Source organism: Trematosphaeria pertusa (assembly GCF_010094035.1).
Source record: "Trematosphaeria pertusa strain CBS 122368 unplaced genomic scaffold BU26scaffold_2, whole genome shotgun sequence".
NCBI lineage: Eukaryota > Fungi > Ascomycota > Dothideomycetes > Pleosporales > Trematosphaeriaceae > Trematosphaeria > Trematosphaeria pertusa.
In genome coordinates this window covers 3,355,410-3,378,047 of record NW_022987213.1, presented here as the reverse complement: position 1 = coordinate 3,378,047, position 22,638 = coordinate 3,355,410, and the positions used below count along the sequence as shown (strand labels likewise).

General features: G+C 54.9%; 8 protein-coding genes across 8 annotated transcripts; 5 read left to right on the top strand and 3 right to left on the bottom strand.

Moving 5' to 3' along the window:
* Positions 1-461: 461 nt before the first annotated feature.
* Positions 462-2,290, bottom strand: BU26DRAFT_416268 (cytochrome P450; the record flags this gene model as incomplete). Its single annotated transcript, XM_033823149.1, has 4 exons — positions 462-599; positions 652-1,216; positions 1,268-1,901; positions 2,056-2,290. 4 exons carry the CDS (start codon positions 2,288-2,290, stop codon positions 462-464), a joined length of 1,572 nt encoding a protein of 523 aa, XP_033690317.1.
* Positions 2,291-3,272: 982 nt separating this feature from the next.
* BU26DRAFT_448649 (sugar transporter-like protein) lies at positions 3,273-5,441 on the top strand. The gene is made up of 3 exons (XM_033824685.1): positions 3,273-3,892; positions 3,949-4,944; positions 5,000-5,441. Exons 1-3 carry the CDS (start codon positions 3,767-3,769, stop codon positions 5,333-5,335), a joined length of 1,458 nt encoding a protein of 485 aa, XP_033690316.1. The 5' UTR covers positions 3,273-3,766; the 3' UTR covers positions 5,336-5,441.
* Positions 5,442-6,136: 695 nt separating this feature from the next.
* Positions 6,137-8,817, bottom strand: BU26DRAFT_153798 (uncharacterized protein). The gene is made up of 4 exons (XM_033820025.1): positions 7,958-8,817; positions 7,177-7,901; positions 6,535-7,054; positions 6,137-6,262 (listed from the first exon to the last, which is right to left on the bottom strand). Exons 1-4 carry the CDS (start codon positions 8,525-8,527, stop codon positions 6,203-6,205), a joined length of 1,875 nt encoding a protein of 624 aa, XP_033690315.1. The 5' UTR covers positions 8,528-8,817; the 3' UTR covers positions 6,137-6,202.
* Positions 8,818-13,052: 4,235 nt separating this feature from the next.
* BU26DRAFT_515038 (uncharacterized protein) lies at positions 13,053-13,895 on the top strand. The gene has a single exon (XM_033827971.1). The coding sequence runs from the start codon at positions 13,303-13,305 to the stop codon at positions 13,681-13,683; it is 381 nt and encodes a 126-aa protein (XP_033690314.1). The 5' UTR covers positions 13,053-13,302; the 3' UTR covers positions 13,684-13,895.
* BU26DRAFT_515036 (MFS transporter) lies at positions 13,793-15,420 on the top strand. Its single transcript, XM_033827970.1, has 2 exons — positions 13,793-14,949; positions 15,018-15,420. Exons 1-2 carry the CDS (start codon positions 14,057-14,059, stop codon positions 15,193-15,195), a joined length of 1,071 nt encoding a protein of 356 aa, XP_033690313.1. The 5' UTR covers positions 13,793-14,056; the 3' UTR covers positions 15,196-15,420.
* A 246-nt stretch (positions 15,421-15,666) lies between these two features.
* On the top strand, positions 15,667-17,451 carry BU26DRAFT_600831 (actin depolymerizing protein). The gene has a single exon (XM_033835203.1). It carries the CDS (start codon positions 15,849-15,851, stop codon positions 17,046-17,048), a length of 1,200 nt encoding a protein of 399 aa, XP_033690312.1. The 5' UTR covers positions 15,667-15,848; the 3' UTR covers positions 17,049-17,451.
* A 580-nt stretch (positions 17,452-18,031) lies between these two features.
* On the top strand, positions 18,032-18,680 carry BU26DRAFT_153662 (uncharacterized protein). The gene is made up of 2 exons (XM_033820024.1): positions 18,032-18,245; positions 18,316-18,680. Exons 1-2 carry the CDS (start codon positions 18,086-18,088, stop codon positions 18,567-18,569), a joined length of 414 nt encoding a protein of 137 aa, XP_033690311.1. The 5' UTR covers positions 18,032-18,085; the 3' UTR covers positions 18,570-18,680.
* An 837-nt stretch (positions 18,681-19,517) lies between these two features.
* On the bottom strand, positions 19,518-20,532 carry BU26DRAFT_515033 (uncharacterized protein). Its single transcript, XM_033827969.1, has 2 exons — positions 19,891-20,532; positions 19,518-19,844 (listed from the first exon to the last, which is right to left on the bottom strand). Exons 1-2 carry the CDS (start codon positions 20,217-20,219, stop codon positions 19,706-19,708), a joined length of 468 nt encoding a protein of 155 aa, XP_033690310.1. The 5' UTR covers positions 20,220-20,532; the 3' UTR covers positions 19,518-19,705.
* Positions 20,533-22,638: the final 2,106 nt, after the last annotated feature.

Genomic DNA, 22,638 nt, shown 5'->3' with positions numbered 1-22,638 from the left:
AGGCCGCGTCGCCATGAAACGGCGAAGGAATGGCACGACCGCTCCCCCGGGGCTACCATCCCGCGCCATCTCTCCGAGACCAAGCAGCGTATCTGAGGAGTTCTCCGGCTGAGGGGAAGCGGGTTGAACGCGAATGCGATATCGTACGATTTGCGCAGCGTAGCTATAAGAAGTAAGATGTACGAGGAAGTAGGCGTTGAGCATCGAGATAAGAAGCAAGCCTCGAAGTTGTACCTACGCCAATGTGGTGCATTCAGGGCACAGCTGCTCCTCGGCAATAGTTCACTTATGCAGCGAGAAGTGTGTATGATGAACTGGTCCAAGGTCTCATTTGTGAGAAGAGAGCATCTACATGTGTGGAAGTTAGAGAGTGCTGGATATCAACTCCACCTCCCAAGCGAACGGCGATCAAGCTGCAGAGACGCGCAGTACAAGCACAAGTTCCCATGTACACCTCCACCTCAAGCATTGCCATTAACGTGCCCATTCGCCGTGTCCCTGGCAATGAACCGACCCAGGAAGTCCTGATTGTAGGCAACTCCACCGGCGACCACATACTTCCCCGGCTGCACAAGCTCGATATCGAAGCGGCGAACGATCTGTCAAAAATTAGCTCCAACTACAACCGCCATGATCACTTCGCAAACTCACCTCAGGCAACAACTTATACAGCTCCATAATCGCAATATCCTTGCCCAAGCAAACCCGCGGGCCCACGCCGAAGGTAAACTGCGCAGCCTCAAACTCGAAACTCTTCTTCTCGCTCTCCAACCACCTCTCAGGGCGGAACGCCTCCGCATCCTCCCCATAAAGCCCCTTATCGCGCTGCATCGCATACGCATGGCTCGTGATCTCCGCACCCTCGGGCACATACACGCCATCGATCACCTTTCCGCCCTTGGGCGCGACTCTTGCGAAGAGATTGGTGGCAGGCGGATTCAGACGCAGACCTTCTTTGATACAGGCTACGAAGTAAGGGAGGTGTTGGCGCGTTTCTTCGTACTGGATTGGGTTGGAGAGGCGGCCGGCCTTGGCTGCGGCGTCGATTTCGGCTTGAGCGCGTGCGAAGGCGGACTTATTGGTTACGAGGAAGCGCAGGATGGAGCCGAGGGCTGTGCCGGTGGTGTCGGCGCCGGCTTGGATGAGGAGAGTGACGTGGGCACGCTTTTGGACGGGAGTTAGGGGCGTGCCGTCGGAGTAGCGGGCATCGAGGCAGCTTCTCCTAGTTAATGTCCCCTTCTTGAAGAAATGTTGAAGGTAAACTTACTACTGCATGAAGTCGGGCTTGCCCTCGAACGGCTTCTCCTCGTTCTGCTTCTCGCGCGTCGAGACCTGACGATCAGCTTCGCACATCAACCAGCCCATGCCTGAGTCATTCGACATAGAAGGGAGGAACCACAAGCCAACAACCGGGAGCTTGATGATGCGTTCCCTGAAAAAGCGGAAGCGGCCTACGAAGCCGAAGAAGTCGAGCCCCTTGCGCCAGTTGCTGAGGATGTCCTTCTCATCGCGCTGGTTCTTGACGCACCCAAAAGCATTCGTGAAAGAGATCATGCTCATGATATCAGCGGCAAACTCCGCGACCTTGTCAGATAAGCAAACGACTCTCTTCGCAGCAGCATGCTCCCTCATCTTCTGCACGAACAGATTGACCTGGTCATCGAAGCGGCTCTCCCACGTGTTCTTCAGCTGGCCAATCGTCCATGGAGCATTCGACAGTGCCTTGCGAAGATGCTTATGTTGCTCGCCATCAAGCGTAGTGAACAGATGTGGCGGGCCCAAAGCACCGGTACCGTACAATCCGCTCTTGAGGTTGCACTTCGGGTCCCAGTAGATGTCTTTCAGTGCTGACGGGCGGGGGAACATGAGCATGGTGGGCGAGATGCGGATTGGTCGGTCAGCTGGGCTGCGTTAGCGCTCATCTTCCCCCATGCAGTTGTTACACAACAGCAAATATATGTAGGGCGTAACGGGGCGTTGGGATGATGGAATGGTGGATTTTGTTGGGAATGAGGGGTTTGAGGAAGCGTCGAGGGACGAGGAGAATGAACTTACTGCCATATTTCTTCACCAAGTACATGAAGAACTCGGGCTCCTTCTGCTTGACGGAGATGATAGCGCCGGTGACAGAGAACGAAGTCGCGTACCATGGTCCCGGGAACTTGGACAGAGGATGGAGATACTGGCAGTAAAAGATTCTCGAAAGGAGTGCCGCGAAAACCGTCCCCAGGATCGCGAGGCCCACGTTTGCAGGCGACGCCTCGAGATTGAGGGAGCTCAAAAGGCCCATCTTGAGACGCACAAAAACCGAAATTGATGATAAAAATGACTGAACACTCTCAACAGGCCCGCTGAAGAAACGCAGAATTAAGGAAAAGCAAACGATATTGGGGACACGAGGCTGTTCGAACGAGAAGAGCGTTTATCAGTGCAACCCCTCTTTCCGCGGACGCCTCCGGGAAATGCATGCTAGCACCCGTTGCGTGCAACTACCCTATGAGCAGCGGACCCTTAGCGCATCCATGGTGTCTCCTGAGGGAGCTCTTGAGGAGGGGTAGCTCCAAGCTCGTCCTCACTACTGCCGCCCAAATGAGTGGGATGAACGCTCCTCAAGCTCCGCTTTTGCAGCAAGCTCCACCAGGATGAGGCCGCCATTCGCATGGCCTCCCTTGGATTTTCCTGTCAACGACAAACACGAGCGCCTCAGCTGCCGGCCGCTGCAGGCCTGGGCGCTGTCATCCCAAAGTGTGTGAGATCGGCACCAGCGCCTATGGCGGTGAAGGAATTGGTCAGGGAGCGACACCAACGTGCGCGAATTCAAGCAATCAGCTTGCGGGAACCTTTACGGGGAATCCGGATAAAGTCGTCCTCCCCCGTCGGTTCCAAACGGTCGGGTACGGAGAGATACACGGACCGTCCCATGCCCCTGCTCATGTATCCCGCATGGTTGCCTTGGCATGGCACCGCTAAGTCGGAAAGGGAATAATGCTCGACCACCAAGACCACGACTGGTCGGACAGAGAGAGACAGGGTCCCGCCATGGGCGTGTGGAGCGTCGCTGGGGACCAGCCAAGTCTGGAGAAAAAGAAAGGGTTGCATGTGTCAGACTGCAAAGAGAATGCGAGGAGCTGATCCAGGACGCCTGAACCAGCCACTAGCGTTGTTCAACACCATGCCTGTGCGCTAGCATAGCAAAATCTCTGTCGTATCTCCTCTCGGTGCTGATTCTCCTGTTTGCATATCTCTTATTCACGGATTGGTTCATCGCAACCCTGACTCGGAGAACGAGGGCTCCCGTCTCTCAGGTCGGTGAGCCGATATGAGATTTCCCTCGCCACGCACGAATCCGTCATAGCTCAGCATGCTCGAAGAGGAGATTGGGATACCAGACCCAAGCCCCGTGCAGCCATGCACATGCGAGCCGTCTAGCCATGGGAAGCCCCCTGGAGACGGTTGTTGAGGAGGGCATCCAGTCCTTTCATCTTGCTTAAATTCCCACGTTGTTGCGCCGTTCCCTGCGTTCCTTCTCCCAGGGCTTCTGCATCCCAACTGTTTCATCGAGACAACAGGTTCCCGAGGTCTGTTTGTGGTCTTCTCCGCATCGGCTTCTTGCTTTACTTTACTTCTGTCGGGTCGGGGACTTGTGTGACTCCTGTTGCAGAAGATCTTGCGTCTTGTCCTGCCTGCTGGGACTGTATCACCGTTTGGTTTACCCGCCTTCACCTTGTACCACCGGAGCAGCTCAGCCTGAGGGTCTCTGTTCAATATGCCGATGAAGCTGAATCCTACGCTCGTCCTTTGGGGCGTCCGCATGGGCTTCATGTCCTACGGATGGGACGCCGGTGTTCTGGGAGGTGTGCTTCTTACGAAGTCCTTTCAGTCCGCCATGAAGGTACTTCGGTCCCTCTGATACCTCAACGCGATGAAGTCAGCTGACTGTAACCTCAGGCACCGGATGCAACCACAACCGCCATGATCGTAGCGTCCTTCCTCCTTGCATCATGGCTCGGATGTGTAACCGCAGCCTCACCCTGGAGTGATCGCGTCGGTCGCCGAATCTGGGTTATGGCGGGAGCTGCTGTTCAAATTATCGGCACAATCATCTCAGCATCCTCCTACTCGGTTGGCCAACTCATTGCCGGCCGTGTCCTCATCGGTGTCGGAAATGGCTTCGTCGTCTCCACTGGCCCAGTCTACGTCGCTGAAACCACTGGTACCGTCAAGCAACGCGGTCCCCTCGTGGGCATCCTGATGGGCTTCGCCTGCGTCGGCACCGCCTGCGCCTACTGGATCGATTTCGGTTTTACATACGCCACGGGCCAAGTCGTCTGGCGCCTCCCCGTCGCCATGCAAATCATCTGGTCCCTTCTCTGCATCATCTTGTGCTTTCCCAACGCAGACTCGCCGCGCTGGTACTTCCTCCAGAACCGGCCTGACGAGGGCAAGATTGTGCTGCAGCAGATCTACGAGGACAACACGCTTGCGGACAAGGTGGCGAACGAGATCCAGACGGAGCTGAAGCAGGAGGTTGGTGAGACGTTGCGGTTTACCGACTTCTTCTATGATCGGTCAGAGACCAAGGCTGCGACAAGGATTAGGGATGGTGTTGTACTTGTTGGGGTCGCGTACCTCATGGGAATCAACATGATCTTCTACTATATGACGACCATCTTCCAGGTGTACATCGGGTTGCCGGCAACTACGGCTTCCGTGTGCTCTGGTGCAGCGACTACGCTTTTGGCTATCGGCGCCTTCGTCGGTTCCATCTTCTGCGAGAAGGGTGGACGGAGGAAATGGCTTCTTTGGGGCTCCGCTCTGCAATCTGTCTTCATGATCGCCTTTGTTGGACTTTTAGCGGCCGGCACTAAGGCGACGAGCTCCGCCGCTGCGGCAATGCTTTTCGGATGGATCCTAGTCTTCAGTCCTACTTGGGCTCCTCAGCCGGTAAGTACACCTCATGCCTTGACTCTTTCAAGTGCAATCTGACTGACCTGCGCAGTACATCTACATCTCTGAGACCATGCCTCTCCGCCACCGCCACACGGGTGTTGGCCTCGGTATGTCGGCACAATGGCTCATGGCCTTCCTAACAGTGTATGCCGGCCCAATCGGCTTCGCGAACGTGGGTTGGAAAATCTGGATCTGGTTTGCCGTCTTCAACGTCATCGGCTTTCCGTATGTCTACTTCTTCCTGCGCGAGAGCCGAGGTCGTAGCCTGGAGCATATGAACGAGCTCTACAATGAGAAGTTAGCGGTCGGCAGTGGCAGCTTGAGCCCTAGCGAGGGAGAGGGAAGCGTGAAGGCTGAGGAGAGCGTTGTGGAGCAGAAGGTCTAAGAGACTGTGTGCGAGTCAGGTGGAGAAGGTAGTGTAGCGTAATGCGGCGGTGCAGCGGGCATTATTGGAGATGTTGTTCGGCTCCAATGAGATTTACAAAGCAATTCGGAACTATGCTCATTTCTGTTTCTTCCCTTCGCTGCATATGCATGATGTTGGCCTTTCCGCAGCAAGTCCAAGGCCGAACACGAATTCTCACTGCTTCGGACCCTCCAGCTGAGCACCATCCCTGTGACTCCTGTACATGCTAGCGAGATGTGACTTCTTGTAGCATATATCTAGCCAAGAAGTTGGTCTTCTGCCTTCGAGAGGCGCGTATCGTTACAGCTCGGTGAGCCACCACAGGCGTGGTTCAAATGCTATAATGTGGAGGACACCCCGAGAGTGTCGCTCTGTACGATATCGTTATCAGTTACTAACTGTTACATGCATTCTCCACCCCAGCTAATGTTGGACGTTGATCTCCTCTTCATACCACCCCCAGATCCGGGCCTTGAAAAACTCTCTTGTAGCGGCTGGGATGCGGACCGGTGTCGAGTGTGCCGGGGTGGGACCTGTAGACGATCCTGCTGTACCGGCCACGTTCTCGTGGAGGGCGTCTGCGGACTCTGCAAGAATGGACTTGTGGCTTGTCTGTTGTGGTTTGTGTGCGAGACGCTACTTGAAAACAAACTCTGTGTGTGTAGTGTCCTTGGGTTCATCGCTGTCGCTGGGACTATGTGCGGTGAGACTTGATGCTCCAATTTGTTTGGGTCCAGAGCCGGACTTGCGGATGCAGAGTTACGAAGTTGCGGACTGTTCGTAAACGATTGCGGAACGTTCGAATGCTTGTGTTGCGGTATCTGACGGTGATAGGGCAGTGACGGTTCAAATGGCTGCGAGTGAGAACGCGAGGGGAGGTTGTGTACAGAATGCGGTATCGACGGACTGGACTGACGACTGGTTAATTAGGCAGCGTTCTGCAAAGCATAAGAAGATCGCCCGAGAGGTGAAAAGGAACAAGGTGGAAGCAAGGAAGATGAGTACATGTGATCATGCCGGTGCCTTCCTGCGACCGGCAGATCATTCGCCATGCTGTTTTTGGGAACAAGGTTACTAGCCAGCACCAGAAATACAGAGAAGAGGAAGAATGAATTGACAAGAGAAGATAGACTGCAAGAACGGATGATATTCAGCGCAAAAAGCAAGAGAATTCATACCCAATAGTTATGGTCGATTCCCCCTAGCCCACTAGGCCACATGGGATCTTGCATGAGTGCATCCAGATCCTCAAAGAGGTTGCCGGAGGACTGAAAGGCGCCGGTGTTTCCAAGGTTCGTAGTTGAGGTCACTGGAGTATGCGCAGCCAGGTTGGTCGGAAATCCCTCTCCGGCAGCGGCATGCATGGCTTGATCCCTAAGTTGATGGGTGCGAGGGGCATATACTTGTAGCCCCCTCTTCATTCTAGCTCGTGGAAACACTCTGCCGAATAAGGTGTGCGATAATCCATGTTCCATCAACTGGCCAGTGGCATCCACCGGAAAGAGCTGGTCTAGAACTGCCCAAGCAGCATTCGTATCCTCTTGACTTAAGAGCTGGCCGGAGGCAAGAACCAGGACAAGGAATGAAGAAGAGTAAATTTCCCGTATGCGATTCGTGAACCAACCGTAGATAGAACCCGAGTATTGGTGCGTAAGAGCGGTGCAACGAGTGGACAAGAAGAGCGCCTCGTGGAAGGTCCTGAGAAAGTTAGTGGAACTCTCCATCTATTTTAAATACGTGCTCCTAAACAGGCCACGGCCAAGCAACATCGTTGAGGCAGAAGGCCTGAAGGCTCAAATGCCAAGGTGAAACAAACATACCTGACAATCTCGGAGCCCTTCGTGGGGTCCGGTGTGCTACCTGATATATCTTTCCACTGCGTTAATTTTGCAACAAACTTCGCTTTTGCGACATTGATATGGCATAATTCTGAGGCCAGATACTGTATAGGATCGGAAATTTCTAGATCGCTTATGTTGTACTTCGATTCAAACCGCGATTCGAGCCGGTCGGGCCACTGAGCCAGTGCCCTGTCAGCGGAGGATATGAGACTGGCTAGTCGGTTTGACGCGCCGGGCGGATCTTGTCGAAAATGTATATCTCCAGAGCGATAGTGGAAACAAAGGAGTTGCTGCTGTAGTTTTGCAATCTCGCTTTCGATCAATAGAAGTGTTAGCGGCGAGAATGGTGTGTGGTGCTCTTGCGCTTGCTCAACCTCCTGCAGGCTTTTAAAGTTCCTTTCACCATCGTTCCCGGATGTGTTGCTCTGCTGGTCGATGTCGGCCAAGTCCTGATCGCTGATGCTCAAAGGCAAAGCGGTGTCGTAGGAGTCTGGGGTAATCGTAGGTTCGCGGCATAGCTGCTCAGCGATTCTAACATCGAGTATGCAGAGATGTGCCCATAAGCGACGTCGTGTCTCGATCTCAATGGGCCGAAGGGCGAAGTGTGAGCCATCGCGATGAACACCCAGCCCTTTAGCCATCCGAATAGCCACACCGACCTGCACCCACTTGAGATGTGGGTCAGAAGCGATGCTGTCTACAGACTTCGAGGTTGCGTTAGTCAGGAATAAGGGTTGGGTCCAAGTGTGGCAGAACGCACCAGATATAGGATCATTGCTTGGAGCATCTCTAGCGACTCTGACCGCGGAAGCTGCGCTTCTACTGACATGACCCTCCCAGAGACTTCTGTGCGTAGAGTTCCCAGAAGATCAACGATGTTGACGTTAGGACCCAGGTTTGGCGGGTTTGGGCTGTTGATGACGGAGATTACAGCAGCATAGTATACGGAACAAAGAAGGGCCAGAAAGGCAGAATCATCTCTTTTGTAATCCGCGGATAGCCCGTGAACTTGAGAGGCCACGAGAGAAGGGTCGACATATGACCTTTGGTGGGATGGGTCGAAGGCCCTGGCCGAGAGGTAAGGACTCGTGTGATGGGACCTAGGATTCCTCTGAATTTGCCGGTGCCTAGTCTGCCAAAGGGCGCGGCATCGCCTCAGAAAGGAAGGCCAGTGCATGATACGGACCAGGGGGTCCACTCGGTGACTGAAGATACCAAGAAGCATCTCGTGTAGTGGTTCGTCCACGACTGTCAACAGGCCTTCGCCCACTGCAATATCCGGAATAGTGGACTCCAATTCACTGACCACGGAGGAATCATCCGCAAGCATTGCATCGAGATCGAGGACCTATTGTAGGTAAGTCGGTTTCGGCTATGGAACGATTCGGGTCCTTCACCCACCTCTTCGGCCGCCGCCGCCCATGAAAAAGGACTAAGATAACTCGTGACCGGACCCTTCAGCAACCTCCCTTGAGCAATATGGGCCCTGCTTTCACTGGCCTCAACTGGGGAAGGGGTGAGGGAGGGTTCGCGAGATGGCGACTTGCTTTCAACTTCTCGAGATATTCGTGCAACTTCTTCCTCCAGTTTAGAGAGACGGTTCTGCTCGATCGGTTCGCGGCTGCTCGTACGGGACGGTATAAGAGCATGGGGTGGCGTCGATTGCTGGACCGGCTGGCACAAGGCACCGACTTTAGCGCAGTTTGAACATGTCGGCTGAGCGCGATCGCATTTGACACGCCTCGCTCTGCATCTCGCACAGGCTAACACGTGTCGGCGACGAGTAATGGTCGGGGCATCTCCTCGGCCGTCGTATCTTGATGCCATGGTGTTGTCCTTAGTGGTATCGTTCTTGCTAGTAGAAGGATGTGAGGCCAATGGTGGCTTTCCAAAATGGAAAGTAGTGCGGTTCAGGACTGTCGACTGTGTAACTCGCGCGAATTACGAAAGAAATTTGTACGTTGATGTATGCTGAGTGGACATGCAACAGGTATTCGTCGACCAATTCTCGTGCGAATGAGGGACGCTGAAACGGGGTTCACGTGACTGAAGCGCCCGCGGTCAGGCTGAGTTACGCCCGGCAGCAAGATCCACTATTTTAGGTATAAGCCCAACACTTTCGCGTAACAAAGCACAAGCAACTAGATCAGTCGACTAGGCTAGTCCGGAAAAAAACGCGCACTTACCAGCCGTGTAAGAGTGCCCGGACCAAAGTCGCTATCACTCGCACGTCTTTCCGAACACCGCGAATTCAGCCTTACTTTCAAAGCCGTTGTTGATGTCATGTTGAATGAGCATTCTGCAAGCTCGCCTTATAGCTCTTCACAAAACGAGGTAACGCGCAAACGGCGTACGGATATGGAGTCGGACAAAGTTGTCGGCCGGACGAGCGTCCAGCTAAATCGATCTGCTGTGGGCGAGGATGTTATCCCCACTGTGTGGTACAGCTAAGCGTGGGAGACCACGATCGCCAGAGAGAGCTTGTTGGAACCGGCAATCTGCTCGTAGCGAGAAAAAAAATAACGGTGTGTCCCCAAGCTTGCTTGGACCCCAAAGTCGCCATTCTGCCGAGTAATTTGGGCCTTGGCTCTCCTGACGAATGAGCCTTAACTAAGCAGGTACTGTTATAGAACATGCCCTGCTAGATTGGGCGACTGATTCGAAATGCGACCCGGCAAAGATTTCGAGCTGGACAAATAGACTGAGGCAGACTTTCTAGGCTCTAGTCGGTCGAGATTCGCCTCCGGGGGGAGAACCACGTCCGATTTACGCCCATGTCGCTCGTCTGAGTCAAAGGCATAAGCCTTGATGACATGTGGACTTGGAGACATGATCCCCGCCTAGGGAGAACTGGTGAGGACGGGAGGTTGTGCTGGTCCGCAGCCGGAACGGCACATAATGTCCTCGACCTGAACGCAATCACCTCATTACTGCGCATCCGGGTTGAGTTTAGGCGGCCAAGGCTGATAGGTAAGCCCTCATAGAGAACGTCCATCGCAAGCCGACAACGTCATCGACCCTCAGCTGGACGAAATGCGACGGCACTGGTGCGGTCGGTCGGTAGCTCCGCTGCGGCTCGGCAATCATGCGGAGCCGGGCGAGAGCGTCCGGTCCACCGCATCTCAGACGCAGCAACGAGTCGGTCGGAGGCGGTGAACGAAGCTGGGCGATGGCGACGGCGATGACAGGTGGACGTGTCGGACGCTCAGAGGAGGTTTGATTAAGGTTAAGGTTGGGGAAAGGAAGGTGCAACGGACGCTGGGTGTGGGCCGGCCCGAAAGGGGATAGCGCCGCCCGCAAGGCTGTCCCTCAGGCTCGCACCCATCCATCTCATCCACCCTGGGACCGATTTCCATCGCCAACCGCTCGGAATCCATCTCCATCATGCACGACGCGCTGCCTTTGGGACAGCCGAGCCACTCAGACCTACGCTCCTGCCCTTCTCCGCCGTCTTCTCTTTCGACTCAGCCCCACGGGCACTGTCCCGCCGCCACGTCCTCTCTGCGCTGCTATCAGCAGCCTGCAACGATTCATTAGTCTACGCCCCGCTATGCGGACGGGGACTTCTCGGATGCTTCTCTTCGAAACTCTGGGCGCTACAGGCGTAGAGTGACCCGCTGCTGGCCACCCCTTGCGGACACCGAAGGCATGCTGGGCCGCTGCAACAATGCGGCACAGAATTTAGCCTTGGGTCCACTCTACCCTTCCGCAACCTTGAACACGCCATAAGATGCCGTGGCCTCCGCCACCCCTTTTGAAAGCGCGTTGTTTCCAATTGGCTGCGCAAAGAGCGACAGAGCGACCTACAGCGTGTGACGGTATTGCGATAGCCCCGATACGGAAAGCGATGCGTAGCGCCGGAGCTTGACCCGTCGCATGAGCACTCTCGTTGCTTCTGCGCAACATTGCCAACAAAAACCAACAAAGCCATTCCGCGAGTCTGAGAGAAGAGATTGGACGCAAATTCGCCCCCGATTATCCAACTACTCCCCTCGCTACACCAATTTTTCTACGCTGCTATCGAGTCGCTATAGCTGCATGGATCGCGATCGCGGTTTTCGAGCTAGCAGTCGACGGTTGTTTCTCACCCCAAGCACGCATACGGCCGAAGCGACAGATCTGACATCAGGCGGATCGTGCAGAGCCTCACACGGTCGGCGTCGGTGTTCCTTCCAGCTGGATTCCGTGCAGAAAGCTTGGTATGATGCTCTGCGGCCGCAAAATCAGCCTTCCCTATATGATACGCCGCTCTTTCGAGACGAGGACTCTGGATAGGAGCGGGGTGCGTCCCATGCACTGGGCAGGCTCACCGATGAAGCTCGAGCCTTACAACGCTGTGGCGTCGGCAGTGCCGCATAGATGCACCAACGACTAGTCAGATCGGGGAAACGCAGGCGAAACGACTGGTCCGATCCGGATAATCCAACAAACTATTCCTCCGACGCTGTTGGATGCCTTATTCTGTACAGATACAACCTTCGCGTTCGTCTCATGTCCTCCATGCGACCGCTGACCTATATCGTCAGGGTGCCAGGGAAGCAAGCTGCGCCACAACGTGTTCTACCGGCCACACTTGCAGCCCGTCATCCTTCATCCCAGCGAACAGATGCTCGCCTAAGGCATAATGCACGAGCTACGCACTCGAACTATGCCCCTCATTGACTAACTAATGACTATCAAGCTCATCAGTTCGTGCCTGCAGAAGGAGCTCAACGAATGGCTGTATCGCTTTGGAGAAGTCCATAACCTAATAGGTTAATAATCCTCATACCATGCTCCATCTTCGCCTCGCCGCATCCTCATAGACCCTCACCCGGCTACCAAATTCATACAACATTACGCTCAGCCGGCCGAGACCTACACACGCCACATCACAAATCCTTTCAGTGGCTATACTGGCGACAGAGCACGAGGGGTGTGGCACTGCTGCACGCGCCCACCTTGCAGTCATCGCCCGAGGTCCGCATTGCCTCGAGGAAAAGCCGATGTCTGATGCACTCCAGGTTTCGAGAATCAACCATAGTACCGGCTTCCAGCACTAGTTCTGGTCCGCGATATTGCGGTTCATATTCATTGTTGCAAAGGTAGGAGATGGTTCGAAGGCTTGGACGGGGCCAGCCAACGCGCAACATTCAAATGACCACCATGAGGGACTCGCAAAAGACAACTCTACTAACAATGGCTCCAGGTTCATCAAGTACGTGTTTATCTTCGTAGTTCTACGGTTTCGGCGCCTTGGACGTTGTCATGGGCGTGACCAGCGGCCGAGTCCAAGAAACGGCCCGTTTAAGCTTTGGATCGCCAACGTTAATAATTGGGTACGCAACCACCTATCAGACCTTTAACTCAACCTCAAGACTAGGCACCGGGGAAGCGCCAGAACAGCCAACATTGTTGGCTCAACGCTAGGTAAGAGACCGGCACATGATAAGTCGCGCAAAGTCTAGCCAACCGACACGGCTTGCCGCGGAGCCCGTCCCGACGAAAATGAGACGGCTTACCGAAGCTCGAAATATATGAGTTCCCCGCGGAACTGCAACAACCCCAGGTCCCAAGGTTTCCCCACATGCAGATCGCCTTGAGCCTGGAACATCTGAAGATTTCTGGGTGCTTGGGAAGCTCGACACTGGGATGATAAGAGATATGACTTGTTCACCGCCTTCTTCGCCTTTCGCGCATAGCCATGAAAAGTGAGTGAGGGTGCGAGTGCGGGAAATGGTGTTGAGTGAGGGCAAGAGTAGCACAGCATCGGAACGCAGGAAATACCACCACTTAATTTTCTTAGACAGTGAGGGGTCGTTACTAGTGTGGCAGGCCGCTAAGAACCAGTCCACAATTTCGATGACCATTAGTTGAACGCCCCTGACACCAAGCTCTGGAGGTATACAGTTTCGAAGGCTACATCCGCACTAGTACCTGCCCAGAGGCGGAATAATGCTCTGTGGTAGGCCGCATTTGTGGGGGGTGAAGGCAGCGTCACTTCAAGGACCCGACTTTATTCGATCAAGAGCGATTCCTCCTCCTTATAAGTGCCTCAGTTCTTCAGCGCGGCCGGGAGAAGCGTCCTGACGTGCTGTCTTGTGTACTCTTGGGTCTGCTGTTGGTATGCCGTCGACCCTTTTGCTGGCGACACCTTCCTTTTTGGATGGGGTACCAACTCAACGTTGGCGGCCCTACACGTCGTACAGAGTAAGGAGAAGAAGATATAAATGCGTACCGGCTTCATCTCAATGCTGCTCCCCAGGGAACCAGGTCTTTGGCTACCGACCCATGAAACCCCTTCCTCCCTTACCCGAATCTCGTCTCAATTTTGCTCCTTGCCCAATGGCATTTGCCGACACAAAGCGGGAAGTCCTCGTGATTGAGAGGCACCCTACGAACGACATCAGAAAGCCCATCCCGGTGGTGGAGAGGCGAGACTACTCGGGTGCTCATGAGGCTCGTCCTACCCATTCTCCTTCCTCCAAGCCTTCTAATGCAGTCTAGAAAATCGATTCTCGCGAGATTGCCTTGGTGAAGAAGCTGGACTGGTGGATCATGGTTAGTGCATGATCAAGCCTCAAACCAGTCTGCTCGGCTAACAGTTCGTAGCCCATGCTCTGGAGCATGTACTGGCTCAACTACCTCGACCGAAACGCCATCGCGCTGGCTCGGCTGAACGAGCTCGAAGAGGATCTCAATCTCAGCAGCACACAGTATCAGACGTGTGTTTCGATTCTCTTTGTGGGTTACTTGCTCGGCCAGATTCCCTCCAATATGTTTTTGACACGCACACGACCTAGTATGTTTGCCACTTCAATGAGCCGGCGATATCCTTCGCTATCTAAGAATCCTCCCAGGTCGATATATGGCGTGCGCAATGATGCTCTGGGCAACCGTCAGCGCCTTATCCGCTGTCTCAACAAACTTCACAGGCCTCCTACTCACGCGCTTCTTCCTCGGCGTGACGGAAGCACCCTACTACCCCGGCGCAGTCTACCTGCTGTCCATCTTCTACACCCGCAAGGAAGTCGCAACCCGCATCGCCATCCTCTACACGGGCAACATCCTCGCCACCGCCTTCGCCGGGCTCATCGCCGCAGGCATATTCCTCGGGCTCGACGATGTAGGCGGCCTGTCTGGCTGGCGTTGGCTTTTCATACTGCAAGGCGGCACGACCTTCCTCGTCGCCATCATCGGTTTCTTCATCCTTCCTGACTTTCCGCACGACACGAAGTGGTTGAGCGAGGATGAGCGCGCGCTCGCGACGAACCGCATGGAGCTCGACACGGTGCAGAACAGAGGCGAAACATCGACGTGGAAGGGGTTCCAGCAGGCGTCCAAGGACCCCATGGTCTGGATCTTCGCGCTGATGGCGCACATGCACCTCGCGGCCAACGGGTTCAAGAACTTTTTTCCTACCGTCGTAGAGACGCTTGGATTTAGCGAGACGGTTACGCTGGTCTTGACGTGCCCGCCGTATCTCATTGCGGGAGCTGCCACGATCGCAGTGTCGTGGTCAAGCGGCAGGTTCAATGAACGCACGTGGCATATCACTATTTCAAAGGCAGTGGCTACGGCGGGGTTTGTAGCTGCATGCGCAACCATGGACCTAGCGGGCCGCTATGTATCCATGGTGGTCTTCACTGTTGGTACATATGGCGTGAATTCGCTTGTTCTGGGGTGGTGCGGGAGTACGTGCGGGCAGACGAAGGAGAAGAAGGCTGTGGCTATTGGGATTGTGACGACGGTGATGAATGCGTCGTTCGTCTGGTGAGTCGTCTATCGTTCTCTAGCGGAGCTTTGAAGCGGGCGGTTTGGTGAGCTAACGGAGGAAACAGGACGCCGTATCTCTGGCCAAAGTCTGATGAGCCGCGATATGCGATTGCGCTGGGTTCTTCGGCCGGGTTCTCCATGGCTACGGCGGCGCTGGCGTGGGTGGCGAAGATTATCATGAAGAAGAGGAATAGGGTGATTCGCGAGTTGGATGACGAGCCTACCATCTTCTACGTCTACTGAGCAATGACTGTTCGATGGAAACTGGCTCGGCTGTCACTTCGTGTACAGGGGGAATCGTCGTTGAAGGCTGGATCCCAAAGGTTGACTGGCGACGCATTGGACGGCATTCTGGTGTACGAATCCCAGAGGTGCTTCGAAGGATAATACTTACCGTATCTTAGCTACGTATCGCGCTGCCTGGCTTGCTCCGGCCCTGCTATCGGAGCCCAACGTACCTCGTCGGTTGCGTCTGACCTGGGCGTAGGGCGTGATACGCGTGTATTAGTATATGTTCAAACTTAGACCTTCCTCTCATCTCATCTTCAAAGTCCTGCAATGCACACACACCACGTAGAACGGAGCTACATGTTTACCTCCGCTCGTTTCTAAGCAGTCGTGGCCTGCAGCGGAGACAAAAATAGCAGTGACGTAGGCCAAACGCGGGGCGTTTCAGGGCGGCGTGCCCCGCCGATCGCCCTGGACCCTGGCGCAAGGCAAGCTCACTCAGCTCGAAGCTTCAAGCTTCCGAGCCGTCCTCTACAGCGTGTACTCCTGCCGATTGCTCTTTCGTTATCTTTATCGATATATTCTTAGCGATCCGCATCATTAGAGAACCGACGGATTACCAATCCCGCCCCTCGCGCACCGCTACCCCTACAGACCGAACGCCGACGATGCCACCTCACGAAGGCCTCGTCCACCCCACCGAATACGACTGGCGCGATTCGAATGTCGAATTGGTCAACTCGGACATAGATCACAAAGTAAAATACCAATCGGCGGCTACCGAGCCAGCGTGGAACAACGGCGTCATCGGCGCAGAGCCGGGGCTCTACATATGGCGGATTGAAGACTTCGAAGTCGTGCCCTGGCCGAAGGAGAAATACGGCAGCTTCCACGAAGGGGATTCATACATCATACTACACAGCGAGAAAGTGAAGAGCAAACAAAAAGGCGATGGCGAAGCCGACAGCGACGCAGAGAAAGACAAGATGGTGCACGACATCTTCTTCTGGCTAGGCCGGCACACGACGCAGGACGAGGCAGGCACAGCGGCATACAAGACAGTCGAGCTCGACGAGTTCCTGCACGGCACCGCGACCCAGCACCGCGAGCTGCAGACCGCGCCCTCGCCCGCCTTCGCCGCGCTCTTCCCGCGCCTCAGCATCCTGCGCGGCGGCGTGCGCTCCGGCTTCACGCACGTCGAGCCGAACGAGAAACCCGAGCACATTGACACGCTGCTGCGCATCTTCAAGAGCCCCGCCGGCGGCCGCGACGCGATTCTCGTGCACGAGGTCGAGCCCACGTGGAAGAGCTTGGATGAAGACGATGTGTTTGTGCTGGATAAGGGGGATAAGATATTTGTCTGGCAGGGGAAGCGGTGTGCGCCGATGGAGAAGCTGAAGGCGGCGCAGGTCGTCAATGACTTGACGGTCGCGAAGCATGTCGATGTCGAGGTGCTGTCGCAGTCTGAAGCGCGGTCGAAAGTCTTCGTCGACTACCTGGGCGGCGCGGATGTTAATCCACTGGAGACGCAGTTCAAGGCGCCGCGGCCTGTTGCTGCGGCCTCGGAGCGCGAGATGAAGAAGCTGTTTAGGCTGAGCGATGCGGAGGGCGGCTTGTCGTTTGAGCTTGTGAAGGAGGGGAGGGGCATTGGGAGTGGAGACTTGGATGGGGGCGATGTGTTTGTGCTGGATGCGGGGAAGAGTATATGGGTGTGGGAGGGTAGGGATGCGAGTAGGCAGGAGAAGGCGATGTGGATTAGGGTGGCGCAGAAGTATGTTGCGCAGCAGGAGGATGCGGCGAGTTTGGAGGTTGCGAAGGTGAGGCAGGGGAGTGAGGGGATGGCGTTTTGGGCGGCTGTGGAGGCATAGAGGGGCTGTGATGCTAGACGAGGAGATGGTGTCAAATTCTCTCCTGTGGAGGTGTAAAAGGATTTCTCTACCTTCGCTCCACTAGGTTCAATGGTGGAAGCATTGAATTTCGAGTCGATACCCATTTTCCCCACAGCTCGTATCATCCCATCCCCTCTCGGCTTCCTTTTTTCCTATTTCTATATTCCAGCTTTCCCCCTATACTCTATCTGCATGCGAATCCACCCAACGCCCAATCGCTCATCCCTACCCGCTCAACACTCCGCACAATATCCAAGCACCATTCTTAACTCCCACATCAGCCCTAGTTCCTTCCCTTTCTACATCAACCTCCAAACACACCACCTGCCTCGCACATTCATACATCTCGCTCACATCCACCCACGTTTCCTCTACCCCCAGTCGCGCAGAGGATAAAGCAGTCGAGATAGTCTCCCTGATATGTGAACAGCACGTGGGGCTTTTTCAGCTACGGGTAAGGTGGCTAGGATTCAGAGGGGACTGGGAGGAGTGGAGAAAGTAAGTAGGATGACGAGGGGGCTGGGGAGGTTCATGTGGGTTTGCGATCGGGGAGAGAGAGTAGGAGGGAGGGGAAAGCTTTGGGGAGAGCGAGCGATGGAGGGATGGAAGGGTGGACTTGTGTGGTGGGACGGATAGTGGGAAGAAATTTGCAGTACGACAGTATGGAATTGGGAAGGAGAGGTGCAAGAACGCGTTTTACAACATGTGGATCATTTCATCCATTGAAACCAAACTGAGTTCCACGTCCAGGCATACACACCTGGCACGTACATGCAAGCTGCACCACCGCACCCCCGAACTGCTTACAAACACCATGTAAATCCTCCCGACCCATTCTAAATACAACACACCACCATGCCAACGCCCTCGCGCATCTTTCCCTACTTATACCAGAGGCGTCACACACATCTTTCTGCATCGGGCATTATCCGAGAAGGATTGTGGCGCAGCGCGCAGCACCTCCTCCCAAGACATTCAATCAATTAAATACTAGATAAAGACCTTTGCTTGCCGGGATGCCTGACCCCACTCACGAATCCCCATCACTACCACCGTTACTGAGAATGGACCCCGAACCATATTCCCAGCCCACCCGAAACACCCACGCAGGCACTCCAAGCCGAACAGCAGAACCCGCAAACCCACCATCCACATCCCACCCGCCGCTGGCAAAAGGTCCCTCCCCCAGCCCATCTTCCCCCACGCAAACAATTCCGCGCACCTACTAACCACCAACCAGCTCCAGCTCCAGCTCCAGCCACAGGCTCCACACAGACCCAGCCCAAGAAACCCTCCCGCTGGCAGAAGCTCAAACAGGAGAACGAGCAGCGCAAGAAAAACAGCGTGCGGTATGTCTCCGAGGAGGAGTTGATGCGGCGCACGGGGTATGATGGGCGCGGGTATGCGGTGAGTGAGCAGCGGAAGGAGGAGGAGGCTACGGCGGAGAGGTATGAGGGCGTGGCGCCGCTGGCGGCGGGGTTGGGGTGTGGGGTTATGTGATGGGTTGAGAGGGATGCGTGAAAGGGGGATGAAGGGGAAAGAGAGGCGAGGATTTGGGCGGTAGGAAACTGGGAAGGCAGGGTCTTCTAACCCGTATGTTTTATCTCATACCTACGTATCTCTGTATTTCATTTCATAGAACTTACTATCCGCGTCTGTCTGTCTGTGTTCTTGCCATCTTACCATTCCTCCTCCCCCCGGTCTTTAGAGTCTCGCAGACTCCTAGACCCACGCGAGCTTGCAATCAGCGCACTTCGCCATATTATGTCCGCAGGAAGGACAGTATTCGTTCATTGAGATGGAGCCATCATTGCAGCATTCGAAGCCGCAGAAGAAGCCTCCAGGATGGATCTTGGGGCGGGAAGAGGATGGAGTGTTGGGAAGGTGTTGATGGAGTCTGGCGGTTGGTTGTATTGGGGTTGCTGGGCTGCATCTTGACGATCAGATGAGTTCTCCAATGTCGGATGCGTGTGTGTTTCGGGAAGGTTGCGAAGTTGGATGTGTACAAGTAGGGGACTTTGGTGCTGAGGTACGAAGGGCGAAGGGGGTCTTATATATACCTACGTCGCCCGCCCATGGAAGATTACAGTTTTGAAGCATCAATCTTTCAGGTCTTGATGTCGTGTCTTGTTTGAGTCCGCAGGCACATCTCTCTCGGTTTCGACGATGCACTGTCTCATGAAAAGATAGGTTTTGGGGTGTTTCTAGATCGTTTCGCCGCTTCCCCAGATGATTCGAAGGCCTTATTGATACCTGAGGAGCAGACGGGTGTTTCACTTATACAGTGCGCAAAGAAAGGGATGTCGATAGAAATCTTGAAACCGTTGGAAAATTGAGCTCACCTGACAGCGTGACAAGCGCGTTTCGGCTATTCCATTTCGGGATTAGAGCCCACAAGTACCCCTCAACGCGTCGCGGTCGTCTGTCTTCTTCCCACTCACCCTTCTTGCCACTCTTTTGATGTGAATTGACTGAGCACTCATTCATAATATTCATGAAATTCTTTCTAGAGATCTTCGTCCCTTTGACACCGGCGTCCCGACGAGCTCCCACGTCCGATAGAGTCATCATACGTCGATATCGCTAGGCCTCCGCTTCGTGGCTCTGGCGGAGTACACTCTTTCTGAGTTGCACTCTCATGCGAGAGCACTTGATCCGTGTATATTTTCATTGACGGGCGAGAAGACGTTGGGTTGCAAGACGGCCAAGCCGCAGGCGTGAGGCGCTAAGAAAATATCCCCCAAGACTGACGTGCAGGCTGCACATAATATGAAAGTAGGTGAAGCAGCCCGAATCACGCCGCATGCTAATGGCGCTCTAGAGCCAGACGCCAACCCGAGGAACACACAGATTTCTCGGTGACGGGATCGTAAGCGCTGCATACATTACTCTCATCTGGTAAAGCGTCAAACGTTGCGCTAAGCTGAGCGAATCAAATCCCTTACACGCACGGGATACCCTCCACGATCTGGCATGGTCCCAGGCTCCCGTTCCATCGCAGGTGTGAATCTTGAAACCTAATCTTGATAGCGAAAGCGAAGGGCTGGACACGTTGGAAGATGCGCCGGGAGAGACATGCCTATTTCGGCACATGTCCTCTTCGCGTCCCGACTGCTGAGCAGGATGCAAGGCAGATATCAAGTCCGACATGACGCCGATGCATCAGCACGACACTACCCGTCTGGCTCGGTGATTCCAGGGGAGATCACCAAGGTTCACTGGCGCACCTGCAGTTCAGCTTTCCATTGGCGGTTTGCTTTCTGGAATTCTTCCATCTCCTGGAAGGCATTCCTTGCGTCTGGTCTTACACCAGGATATCGATTGTTCGCCCCTCGGTTGGAAAGTATATCCTAGTCCTACACCGCCTCGGGCACATCGAGTTTGCCTCTAAGGCCTCCTTCCGCAGTAATCATACCTCGTGCAGTTGTGCGACCCAGTGCAATGGGTACTTCGGATGGTTCTGGAGCTTTGGCAGCTTGCCCTGCATGTATGGCAGTGCTCGTCCAGGATACCCTTGCTTGTCAAGTGGAGGGCTGCAGCAGCACTACCACTCAGTATCAGGAGTTGGCAGTCTTCGTTTTACCCGATCGTAGCGCGGTCAACGTGCATGCAGATGTGGATTTGCTTCTTGAGGCCGTATTCAATCCGCTCCTTCGCTTCGTCAGCCCCAAGTAGCAGTACATCGAGCTTCCAAGGTTCTAAGCCAAAGCAGGGGCTTCGACCTGCTTCCTAACCTAGCTTCTCCTGAAGTCGGCAAAGAGACTGGCAAATTCGCATATACCGGCATACGCCACAAGTCGCCCATCATTGCCTGCGGTTGATGGCTTTGTTTAACTCTGGTTGGCTAGCCCATGGATGCAACACGCGCTTCTCCGTCGAAATTCACTGCTCGACGAGTGAACGCTGGGCTACCTGGGTGCCTAGGTATGCTCTACTCGACCTGCAGCTCTTTGGATAACGAGCTTCCAATGCAGATGCACTGGGTGGAGAATTTGTTCGTATTTTCGCTGCCGAATATTGCTTTTGGCAATCCTCCAATCACCGCCACTTTCCTTAGCCGATCTCGCTAACACGCATCTAAGCCCTGGGCTGATAGCCCGCGGATATTACTCTTTGCGGACTGTCAAGGGCGATTTCCTGGGGATCCCTTGGCTCATGAGGGGATATCTCGGCGAGCAGCGTTCCCGAGTATCCAATCTAGGGCCCGGCAGTAGGACTTGATGCCTGCTCATCGCCGGCATTCTCTCGACTCGAGGTCGGACAGATGCGGGGTAACGACTGGAGGCTCAATATGCATTACCCCCGCCGTTATATGTCGTCAACGTTGGCCCGAGCCGCTCACGAATAATCGTCAATCGCCAAGATGGGGAAGCGGGATCGAACAGCTCGCGATACGCACGGATGATGAAGTTGCCTAAACGACGTGCATCTCGCATTGAGTATATTGCAACGTGGTCAGAGGGCTCTGCTGTCAGAACTGTCACGGCCACCTGCATGCTTTCGCCGGGGCTATGGTCGACGTCAAGCGCACAATGCTGGCCTGTTCATTTGGGGAAGGCGGAACTCGTCCTCTTTATGCATTAGGCACCTCGAATGGGTCCCATAAATTTCCACTGAAGTGAGTATGCACCTCAGACCTTAGGGAAACTATCGGGCTGATCTGCAAGCAAGGAGATTGGAAGGCGCACTCGACGGGCCGAATTCATGCGGCGCAGCAGGGCATGGCTGCTTTCTTGCTTTTTTTTCTCACTCGCTGGTTGACTGGAGACCTTGGGCTGTCCCGACTTTACGTCCAGCCTCGAACGTCGTGCCGCCATCGGGCACTCCCATGGAGCGGCCCGTACACGAACAATAACTCGATTGCACTAGGCTCTTTCGGGTGGGCGAATACGCCAGGGTTTGGAGCGACAACTCCGTGAATTCATCTCTCTGCTACTACTAATGCTGTGCATCAGCGATTCCAGCTAGGCCGACTTCATCAGCCAAATGACAGGAGCTTGAAGTCCAGCAAGCAGCCGTGCCGTACTGGAAACCGACCGATCGGTACGTATATGCCTAGAAACCGCGAATAGCTCACACGAACGGTACGCTTCCTTCTCACGCAAGGGTACATCCATATCACAGCCCAGTGCCCAATCGCCACCGTCAAAGCGAACGACAATATCTCTAGCGCGTCAAGTTCATGCACCGTTGCCGCAGCTACCCTCAAGCCGAGTCAATCCTTCATTGCCAGGGCTCTAGGCCTCTAGGAGTCCACATTCCCAAGCGCTGGCACGGTACTGGGCCTCGCCTTCGCGGTATGCTCGCCTCAAACGCGGGTCGGCTACGGAAATTCTACCTAGGCGCTTGCATCAGAGATAACCATCGCGACCAATCTCTCGACAAGCCGCCGCGTACAGCTCCCCCACCATCAAGCCGTCATTGGCAAGCCATCTGCCGCAGTTCCCGAATGGAGCCTGCATTGCTCGGTATCCGCATCAGCTTCTAGGTGACCTCGTCCGTCACGCGTCGCGCTGATGCGGCGTTCTCCGCGAAAACTCCAGTCGAATTCATGCCCCGGGGCCATGCA